This window comes from Aricia agestis, chromosome 1 (assembly GCF_905147365.1).
Source record: "Aricia agestis chromosome 1, ilAriAges1.1, whole genome shotgun sequence".
NCBI lineage: Eukaryota > Metazoa > Arthropoda > Insecta > Lepidoptera > Lycaenidae > Aricia > Aricia agestis.
This window is the reverse complement of record NC_056406.1, coordinates 27,474,174-27,485,449: the sequence shown is the minus strand read 5'-3', so window position 1 is coordinate 27,485,449 and position 11,276 is coordinate 27,474,174. Positions and strand designations below refer to the sequence as shown.

At 44.0% G+C, this 11,276-nt stretch overlaps 1 protein-coding gene across 1 annotated transcript; it reads right to left on the bottom strand.

The window, feature by feature from the left end:
• Window positions 1-580: 580 nt before the first annotated feature.
• LOC121733374 (maltase A1-like) lies at window positions 581-7,925 on the bottom strand. Its single transcript, XM_042123603.1, has 10 exons — window positions 7,835-7,925; window positions 7,247-7,287; window positions 7,000-7,099; window positions 6,723-6,902; window positions 5,002-5,165; window positions 4,363-4,745; window positions 3,019-3,220; window positions 2,469-2,825; window positions 1,140-1,378; window positions 581-752 (listed from the first exon to the last, which is right to left on the bottom strand). Exons 1-10 carry the CDS (start codon window positions 7,923-7,925, stop codon window positions 671-673), a joined length of 1,839 nt encoding a protein of 612 aa, XP_041979537.1. The 3' UTR covers window positions 581-670.
• Between the last annotated feature and the right edge of the window lie 3,351 nt (window positions 7,926-11,276).

Below are 11,276 nucleotides of genomic sequence, written 5' to 3'. Positions count from 1 at the left end.
AATAATATTATCTTATATAAGCTAAACTTACTGAAGTTACTAATAATGAATTAAACTTGGTGAATTAATTAAAATTAAAAAAGGATTCTTCTACACATCATACAAATGTAGTATATTCTACGTATGGGTACTTGTACTATTATTATCTATTCTGTGGTATGGGGCAATAACGTGTTAAAAATTATAACTAATAATATCGTAATTATATTAAAGTCACATAAGGTATATAAGATAAAATATTATAATATTAGTTTGCTATTTCCAAAATATAGTATAAAACATTTTAATACTTATTATATTCATTATAATAATATATTATATATAATACTTTTATGGTGAGCACAATATAAAATGTATATTTGAAACTTGCATAAAGTTCATTCAGCATTACATCAAACAGAGGGAATAATAATAGGTACTTTACGAAACTAGTAACACTTTATGGAAGTGTCAGCCAAAATATTATAAGCTAGAAGGTGGTTACTGGATTGGCTTCAATCTGAACGGAGGGATGAGACTCTATCTCATTCCTAAGGGTCGGCAAACTAAATAGCGATATATATTCAAAATATACTCGGTGCTGTGTGCACTTCAGTGATCTCCGACCGACCGACTGAAGTTCGACAGCGCGATCCAGCTACTGTGCGCTACTCGGTGCGGACTGCGGAGGTCAGTAGCAGGTGACGGGCGGGCCGCGCAGCACCAGCATCTCTCCGTCCGCCAGCGTCAGCTCCTGAGAGTAGATCCGGTAGCTGGGGATAAACACGCGTTGTCAGTGTCATGGTCTATGTACTACCAGAGAATTTGATTCCTAGGCAGATAGCGGACCTACGTAATCTGGTCGATTTGAATCAAACCCAGCAGACAGATCACGATTAACGTTGAATTCACATAATTCGACCAAATGATGTAGGTCTATCGACTGCCTATGAATCAATTTCTTCGATGGTACCTCGGTTTGCGGGCCATTATTATAAATCTATTGATACCTCGCATCAGTAGGAGCTGGCTCTAAGGCTCGGAGAAACTAGTAATATAGATTCACACAATTAATATAGACTGTCAAAATCTTTTCTTTTCGTTTTATGTTCGCTGTAGACGAGTTATAAGAATTTCTCGTCACTCATCAAAATACATACCCCTCTCTCCGCATGGAGTGGGTGCTGGAGGTGTAGACGGTCGCGGGCAGCGCGAGGTAGGGCAGGCGCTCCAGGCGCACGGTGTCCGGCGCCTTGCCCACGTTGAACAGTAGCACCAGGGTGTCGTGGCCGCGCAGGTGCCGCACCAGGTACAGGGTGTTCAGCGACAGACCCCCCACCTCCAACCGCCCGTGCGACAGCGTCTTCTCGTTGCGGAGGGTCGTCAGCTTCTGGTACACCTGGAACAAGTGGAAACGTTAGGCCAATGTCAATTTAATTTTAAAATATAATAATTAATAATTATTATACATTATTATACCCCGCACTCCATCCTGTAATTATTATACAGGATGGAGTGCGGGGTGAGGCAGGGGGGGCAGACCTCGACCCGGCTCTTCAACCTGTACGTGGATTCACTGATACGGGAGCTCAGCGGTACTCGTGTCGGTTGCCATATCGGAAACGTCTGCGTCAACAATATTAGCTACGCGGACGACATGGTACTGCTGGCGCCATCTGTCAGTGCATTAAGAACATTACTCGGTATTTGTGAAAAATACGCGGTCTCACATGGTTTACTTTACAACGCCAAAAAATCACAGTACATGGTCTTTAAGGCTGGCAGGAAATGTCCCAATATTGTTCCCCCTATACACCTTAATAATGAACCTCTAGAGAGAGTGTACACTTTTAAATATCTGGGACATCTCGTGACTGACGGCCTTCGAGACGATGTGGACCTCGAAAGAGAGCGTAGGGCATTATCTGTTATGGCAAATATGCTGGTGCATAGATTTGGTCGTTGCACGGACGCCGTAAAAATTACTCTTTTTAAGGCCTACTGCACCTCTTTTTACACCTGCAGCTTATGGACCAACTACACCAATAAAACATACAATGCCTTACGCATTCAATATAATAATGCTTTTAGAGCACTGTTGCGGCTGCCGCGTTTCTGTAGTGCCTCAGCGATGTTTGCTTTTGCGGATGTAGATAGTTTTGAAGCTATACTCCGCAAAAGGACTGCATCGCTGTTGGCCAGGGTCCGCGGCGGCGGCCACAGTGTCCTGAGAGAGATAGTCGACAGCGGGAATTGTCCTCTGATCGACTTTATGATAAATAGGACTAAATCTCTTTTTAGAATAGAATACTAACATAGCGATAAGTTTCTTTACTAACAATTTTATGGATCTGAGTAATCTGAAATAAACCAATTTTATTTTATTTTTTTTATACAGAAAATACATTCAAACAGAGAAGGATCTATTATTTCAATCGGCTTACTATTGAAAATATACTTAAGTAACACTTTGAAAGGAGAGTATATACCTTAAAGTGACTGATAGGATCTCTCTTCTGCTTGGCCAAGTTGAGCTCCCTGTAGTCGAGGCCGACGGGCAGCCAGGTCTTGGGCGCGCTGGAGAAGCCCGCGTTGGGGCTGTCGTCCCAGTGGAAGGGGGTGCGCGGGGGGTCGCGGGAGAACTCGAGGTAGGTGTCGGGGGTCCCGCGGTTGCAGGCCAGGACGTCCACCGTGTCCTCCCAGCTGACGTAGCCGTCCCGCATGCCGATCTCCTCGCCCTGGTAGGTGATGGCAACGCCCGGCAGCATCATGTCCAGAGCGAGCAGCCCGTCCACCATGGTGTCTCGGAAACGCGACGCCATCCTGTTGTTGTCGTGGTTGCCGAACTGAAATTGAGCAGATATCGGAATTTTATTCGCCGCCACCTATTCTTGATCTATACGTTGTTGTAAGTTTACATATCCGCTTTACTTTTCTGACGGTCGGTCTCAGTCTCAGTTTTGAAATATATACGTCCTGGTATATTTTGTATAGACTCGTGGTCGTCTCGTTCGTTCAATACGGATACAGAACACTCACCACCCAGTTGGCGGTCATGCCGAAGGGCATGTAGGTGAGCCAGTGATCGATGACGTACGCGAAGTCTCGGGCGGCGGAGGTGTTGGTGATCATGGTGATGAAGTCGAAGTTGAAGGGGACGTGCGCGCCGCGCCGCCCCGACTCCGTGCCGTAGTACAGCATCGTCATAGAGATGTTCGCGTAGCCCTCGGACAGGAAGATCCTGGAAACGATAAACATTTTTGGCTAATTTAGAGGTACTAAACATTCAAAGCCGGACTCGCCCACAAAGAATTCCATACCATTGATTTGGTAAGCAATTGATGTCTTGATTGGTGATGTTATAGCGTCTTTTGTGCGGTAGCCACCCGTATTTTATTATCTTTATAGTATTTGTTGTTTTAGCGGCATCAGACAATATACGTAATTGGTGAAAATATCAACGGTTTTGCTATCGTAGTTCTTGAGATACAGCTTTGTGACCTACACGGACGGACGGACACACGACAGACAAATATTAATATAGACGAAATAGTAATAGGGTCCCGTCTTAATCCTTTGGGTGCGGAACCCTAAAAATTATGAAAGATGATGCGAATCAAAAAGATACGAAATTTAATATTATATGTATGCTACATAATGTAACGTTATAATAATTCCCGCAAGTCGCTCGCGTCACGCGTCACGCGTCACGCACCCACGGGCGTGAACGTCTCGCAGTCGGGCGGACGTGAGGCAGCACCTGCGTAATTTGTCGCAGTGAGCCTGTTAATCTCGCCTCGCTAAAATTACGGATGACAACGTTCCCTTATTTACGTAATCTTAGGGGCGCGGGCTTCATAAAAACTAATTTGTGGGTGAAATAAACATTAACGGTCGGAGTAATGGACCACTCTCTCGACTAAATTATAGAGATGCATAATTTAAAACTCGGCTATCATGCTTGATATGTAGAAAATTTATTTCTATCTGTTTTAAGGTTTTTATGCTCACTTTTGGTTAAAGTTAACTAATACTTAATGTATGAAATCTGAGTGTTCAATATAAACGAGACACCGTGCTACTTGAATTTGGGTTAGCTCTAACCGAGATCTGCATAAGTGTGCTTAGTGTTATAATGTAACTTATTACCCCTCAATTCCCAAGCGGCACCCGGCTAACAATTGAAAATCTATTGTGTCTACGATTCCCACGATCGAGGTATTAAATCAAAGTTAGACATCCAATACTTCTAATAAACAAATAGCTAATAAGCTACACATAAACGCTACGATACCCGATGTCTCAAGTCATTTAGGTGTGTTGACCCTAAAAGTAAAAAAAAATGAGGACTGTATACATATAAAGTAAGATAGCGGATCTCACCGTGTGTCCCCGCCGTGCTCCTCGTTGTACTGGTCGAGGAAGTCGCGCCACTCGTACAGCACGGGGTACGTCTCGATGCGGTCCTTCGTGTATAGCTGCATCGTGGTGCCCGTCTGGAAGTGGGTGAACGCCTTCACCGGCACCTCCGGGTTGTCTGGGTAGCGGCCCGTCGCGTCCGGCGGCGCCTCCACCAGGTGCGGCAGCGCGTCCAGCCGGAACCCGTCCACGCCCTGGTCCAGCCAGAACTTCATGATGCCCTCCAGCTTCTTCACCACCACCGGGTTCCGCAGGTTGAACTCCGGCTGGCCGGTCGTGAACTGGTGCAGGTAGAACTGCTTGCGCACGTTGTTCCACTCCCACATGGAGCCTCCGAATAGACTTTCCTGCATTAATTTGTTGAAATTTGAGGAACCGTTTTTAGATGCATTATGCCAAACATTTTTGCAATATTTTTATCGTAAATTTAAAATACGATTTCAATTAAGCTTAAGCTGCAATTTAAATATAATTAGCGGAATTAATTAAAATCTCCATATAATAAATATTACAAAGAAGTAGTTAGCTAATCAGGAAATGTCAAAGCTTGCTACTTGAACCTTGAAAAGATATTCGAGAAAGGTGTTGAACGGAAGTTCGTACCCAATTGGATGGCGGGAGCCTGTTGCTGGCGTTGCTGGGGTCGGGGAAGCCGTCCGCCCACACGTAGTAGTCCGCGTACTCGCCGACCCGCTTCACCGAGTCCTTGAAGTACTGGTGCTCCGAGCTCGAGTGGTTCGGGACGAAGTCCAGCAGAATTTTTATTCCTATAAACACAGTAGTTTACGAGTATGAGTAAACAACACGCCTTGCGTTCCTCTTGACGTCAAAAATGATCAAAACGCTCAAAACGTCCCCTTCTGCCGTTCCACTACAACATACGTAATTTTTTCGGCCTTTTTTGCTCGATATCAATAATGGTAACAGGTAGGCTTTCGAAATTCTTTGATTATGTGCTCTAGATTAATTTATAATAAAATAAAATAAAAAATTAAGGGGGGCTCCCATACAAAAAATACAATTTTTGGCCTATTTTTGCTCTATAACGGTACGGAACCCATCGTGAGCGAGTCCGACTCGCACTTGGCCGATTATTTTAAACTTTTCTCAGAACGCTATAAACTCTCCATGATCCGTTCCACTTGAGTTTATTTCAGTGACGCCCACATGCAAGTGGAACGGGAAAAACTACGGTCTTGAGCGTTAGCGTTTGTATAGCTAGTGGAACGCGGCCTTGATCTACCTTTATAATAATTGAAGATCAGTGGGTAATTAAATAATTTATCTAGTTATTCAAAGAATCGTCATTCTTAGAGTTTCGTCGTCAACAAGGAACCCTAATAGTTTCGGTCTGTCCGTCCGTGTGTTTATCTGTCTGTCTGTCCGTCTGTCTGCAATGCACACATTAATTATGCCGACAAAATGGTGGTATCTCCCCTACACATCAAGCGGGGATGAATTTTTTTTTCGCGTCTACCCCACCATGTCTGCTGTCGTTGGATAGGTTTTTTAAAATATAATAAAGTATATTTTAAAGATCATTATCCGATTTCGGTATCCATTTGTGAAATATGATGTTTTAAATTTAAAGTGGAAAAATTGTTACAGTCCTTCTACCAGCTAAACGGTTGCTTCTGGAAATGTGAAAAAATTCACAAGAGTAGAAAATTTGCTGAATTTAAAAGGAACGAAGACTTCATAGGTTATTGTCAGGTATTACACGCATCAATGTTATCACGATTCCGTGATAATATTGATGGTGTAATTATAGGCCGAATCGCAGTATCACAGTACACTTGTGAATCGCGTGATACTAGAATCATGATAATATTGATGCGTGTAATACCTGCCATTGAGTAATAGTCGATTAATAACTAAAACTATTCGGAGAAGTATTTAAAAGAAACTTTTCAAATTCCATCAAATTCCTTTGAACGGAACGTAATAAATGTTCATTCATTGATCATACAAAAATTATTTAAAACTAGCGGCACTATAACGGATCCCTATATTGCGCGCGGCCCGATACGCACTTGGACGATTTTATAATTTTATATTATTTTCCCGGTCCAATTAAGCCTCCTAATTTATGGCAAAATAGTTACTTATTTATTTTCAATTTTCAAATAGTTTTATCCATTTATGTTTTCAATTATTATTATTTTCTTTTCATACAAAAATTGCAAGCTCGAATAAGTAAACCATCGTTACATACGCCGATACATACTAATAAAGCTACGTTACATCTTTTAACAGAAGTTTTATAAGGAATATAATTTAATAAATTCTTTGTCTTTTTCTCTCCTCGTTTGAACGGAACTCACCCATGCTGTGCGCCTTGGCCACGAGTCGGTCGAAGTCCGCCATGGTGCCGTACTCGTAGTGAATCTCGAGGTAGTCGCTGATGTCGTAGCCGAAGTCGACCTGCGGCGAGGAGAAGATGGGCGACAGCCACACCGCCTTCACCCCCGCGTCCTTCAGGTGGTCCAACCTCATGGCGACCCCTGCGAGCGAGAAAATATTGAAAATGCAAGCGTATCCCGAGATACGTTGAATCGGTTTGCTTGAGCGTCCTGTAACGCTCTATGAGGCTGAACTGACCGTTCAAGTCCCCTATTCCGTCGCCATCGCTGTCCTTGTAGGAGCGGACGTGGATCTGGTACAGCACGCAGTGCTCCCACCAGTCCAGCGGCCGCAGCTCCTCGTCCAGCGGGGTCTCCGTCGTGGACGGTGTCGTGGGCGGCGGGGGGGTGTCCGGGGAGTAGGACTGCGGCGGCGGCGGAGGAGGGGTGCGCGGGAGCGGGGGAGGTGGGGGCGGCGGAGGCGGCATCGTCGGCTGGGGAAACGCCGGCGGGCTCAGCCGGCTCAGCACGGCCCAGGTGACGCCACCTGCAAAACACAGGTTATGAGGCTCCGGACGGAGGTCTCATTTTAACGACGAGAACCGTGTCGAGAACCGCATATAAGCGGAGGAAGTAGATATTCATCAAAAATGTGGGCCGAGACTTACACATGACGCCAGTGGAATACGAAAAAACACAAATAATCGCAACCAGCACGGCGCACGGCAAAGCTGGCATGTGCCACTCGCGAGGTATGCACTCGAGGAACCGGTAAACACTGAACTGAAAATAATTAAGTTTTACGACTCAATAAATAAGTGAGTTGAGACGTTAAAATGCTGAAGACAATGGATATACTCGAACGCCCCCGACTATCCCACGGGGTCGCGAGTCAATCGCGGTGACGTCACGACGTCCATACGGTAGCCTTCGCGGGCGAGAACTGCTGAGAAAAAAATAAATGCTCGGGGAACGGCCAAGGTCCTTGCGAGAGATATTCAACTAGATTCCTTTTCCTTCTCCGGGCGTTCCTCCTGCGGTCCTGAGGGCGAGCCAGCCGCTGGTGACGGTGTATTCAGTGACGACGAGCTCACCGGCGATGAGGCCCAGGCTGGCCATGACGGTGACGCTGACGGCGACGGCGCGCGCCGTGCGGCCGCTGTTGACGGCGCTCTCCGCGTGCATGTTGACCGCTCTACTGCTGCACTCCGACCTGCGCCTGCGCTTATAAACTCACCACACACGGGATGGCCGTTTCAGATTACGCGACAATCACACTGATTGTATTGTTACATCTTCGTGTTTAGATTTAGAAGATTCGTTGGCTATACTACGTGCAGCCTGCGACTTCGTCCGCGTAAAAAAAATCCTGCTGACATGGGTGGCATATTAAATTTTGAAACGATGTATTGTTATTTTTTACGATATACTGTAGCATGTCCCGATTTTTGTTTACATTAATATAATATGGTCTCTTTATCTACACCCTAGGTCTCGAAGCCCGTTACTGACTACCGTGCCGATGAATCTCGGCAGGCGGTTGGGGTAATTGCGGCGATACATTTGCATGTGGGTGAGGCAATTCGCAGTAATTTCGGAGCATCGGTCGTTTAAGGACCAGAAGCGGCAGTTATGCGGACGAGTTCAAGTGAATATACTGTATTAGTATGGAAATACCTCCTTATACACACAGTCGACTTGCATACATTGCATAAAATACATACGCTAAAATGTTCAACATATTTTATCTGACATTTAAAGTGAACGTTACAAATAGGGAGTAAGCGCTCAGAGACTGTAGAAGAATGTCATCAGCATAGGTAAAATAATTCCCATCAAATGTAATATCTATTCGTCGACTTGAATTTAATTATCTTTTTAATTGGATACATGCTGTATATTGCATAATCCTTAAATTTTAATAAATTCGTGAAATATCGCATCTCGTGAGAATAATAATATAATATCTATGAACGCGACTGCTGGCTAGCGACTAGCAACTATATAATAGTTGCTAGTCGCTAGCCAGCAGTCGCGACTCGCGAGTTACGTTGGTCGGTGTCGCAGCCGCCATCAACTTAATATAATGGTAGTCATGTGCGGTTGTAGTATCTTACAATATAGTAATCGAGTGGTTATACTTTCCACTGGGGCGAATACTTTTAATATTTTTCTAGCAGAAACCGTACGAGCCATATTTGGGCTCAGTAACGAGCGTGTCGGACCACGCTAGTTCCCACTGCCAGTTTTTGCTCTGTCGATCTGGGACTCTACTATAAATACCGTATGTTTAGCTTCCTAGCGCCTTACGTATTTTCCTCTGGCTGGTGACGAAAAGTAAAGCAATGCTACTTTTTAACCTTCTTTCTATACTCTAGAATGGTGACTTTAGAATCAATTTTTTACTTGCGTTTTTCTCTGCGTTTATTTAAGAAGATATAGCCAGATTATTGCCTTCGTTCCACGTAAAAATATACCATCCTCATCACTTATATGAGTGGCAGTCTTCCACCGTTCGTTTTTCGCGTAAATTTCTTCCGCGCAATGTAAAACTCTAGATTGAACATTCGCCAGCAGTATTTCCGGACCTATACGACCTGCAAACCTTCAAGAAGAGAGCGTGTTCCCTCTTAAACGGCTGGCATCACGCCTGCGGCTCTTCTGTTCTGATATTGCGAATGTCCAAGGGCGACGGTAGTTGCTTTCTATCAGGTAAATCGGTTGCTCGTTTGCCCCTTTATTTAATTGAAAAAGATAAGAAAAACTATATCAAAATCGATTTATCTATTTCTAAGCTACGACGCTCCTTTTTTGGTCGGGGGCTAAACACAAAATGTAGTCAAAGTTTTTCCCACTTTGTACTTAAGACGGGCCTACACGCGCCGTAAGAACCGCGGCGTTCCCCATTATCATCCACCATCAATCTCCCGGAGACTCGGTGGTCGGGGGGTCGCGGGGGGTCGAGAGCCGCTGCAAAACGGTAATTGATCGGCTTTGAATTTTTTCGGCGGCTACATTAATCTCACGATTAATTAATCACACGGCGAGTGGCGGTGGCGGGGGTCTCGGGCGATTGCGGGGGGCCGGGGGTGGTGTCGATACCACTGACCGCGGCGAGGGTAAAAATACGCCGCGAAACACATTGCTTAGAAGTAATTGTCCGCCAATCGGGCGTTGTCATTGCCAGGAGCTTTGTGGTAATAAAAGAGATAGAACGGGGTTTTAACTGTTTCTCATATCAATGTTTTTTACTAAGATAGACTTGTTCTTCATTTACAATTTATTATTTAACATGCAATATTCGCAAGTTTACCAACAAATCAGTAGCTGTATCGCTAGAACTCACTGTTCGGCTTTTAATTTTTCATGATGATTGATATACTTACTAGTTACTGTAGCTCTACCATCAGATGGGTATTGGATGATTCAATTGAAGATGGAAGTTAAGGAGATCCTAATATTATATAAATAAAATTATTCAGTTGAAAAAAATCCGCAAAAACAAACGAACGTTGAATAGTACAGTAATTCGTGGAAACCATTGCAGTCTGCGCAATTTGAGGTCCCCAGCTCTCGACGATTTCCGGGCAGCCGCAGATGTCCACTCAGTCCACTATTTCGTATCCGACAATATAGACTCTAGAATCAGCTGAATATCTATTGATTGCTTGTTACCGCACGCGTAGTTGATAATTTTCTTAAAATAATTCCAATTTTGGAAACACGTGACGTTATGAAAATATATATTTTAAAAGAATTTTTTTCTTAATAAAATGTTTTACTTTCTAGTAGTTGTTTCAAAGTAAAATATCTTAAGCGTATTTGTATCCTTAAGTCTTTAATAAATAGGTAGCTCTTTTCATCTATAACTAGTTTCTGATATTATGGCATTCAATTAAACAAACCCTTGCGATTTTTATAAAAGAAGATACTCAAAACATAAGTGTCACGATTTAGAATTTAGATTATATTTGAAACTAATAGCTACGAGTGTCCTTGGCAGTGGATTAAATAGTTTATTTCTTATTAACAATAGATACGGCTCGTGCTATCTAATCAGTACTATCACAACTGAAACCAGCCCCAAACTTAGTGATCTTTATTGCGTGTGAACCGCATTGTTTTGTGTGATATCTTATAACTGCATATCCTATTTCCTATATCGCATAGCAAGATGTATTATCATCGTCGTATCTATAGCGTGTAGGGTACAAACTGTAAAGAAATAGTATTCCTGGCATTGGAGATACTGTACATGTCTGTAAGTATATAAAAAAATATAATTTCGCAAACCATAATGTGTGATGTGCTCGCCGAGTTATTCGTAATAATAAAGGGGAGTATATGTATGCCCCCCCGCGTCTCGTCTCGCCCCGCGCTCGCCCGCGCAGCCATTTACAAAGAAATTAGGCGATAAACTCCCCTGAGTCGGCGGACGTGACGCCGCCAGCCGCCGAGCCTGCAGGGCTGACACCCGCCGCCGGCCCGCGATGCCTCGGGGTTAGAGTAGTACGCGGCATGTGTGACAGAGTTCCC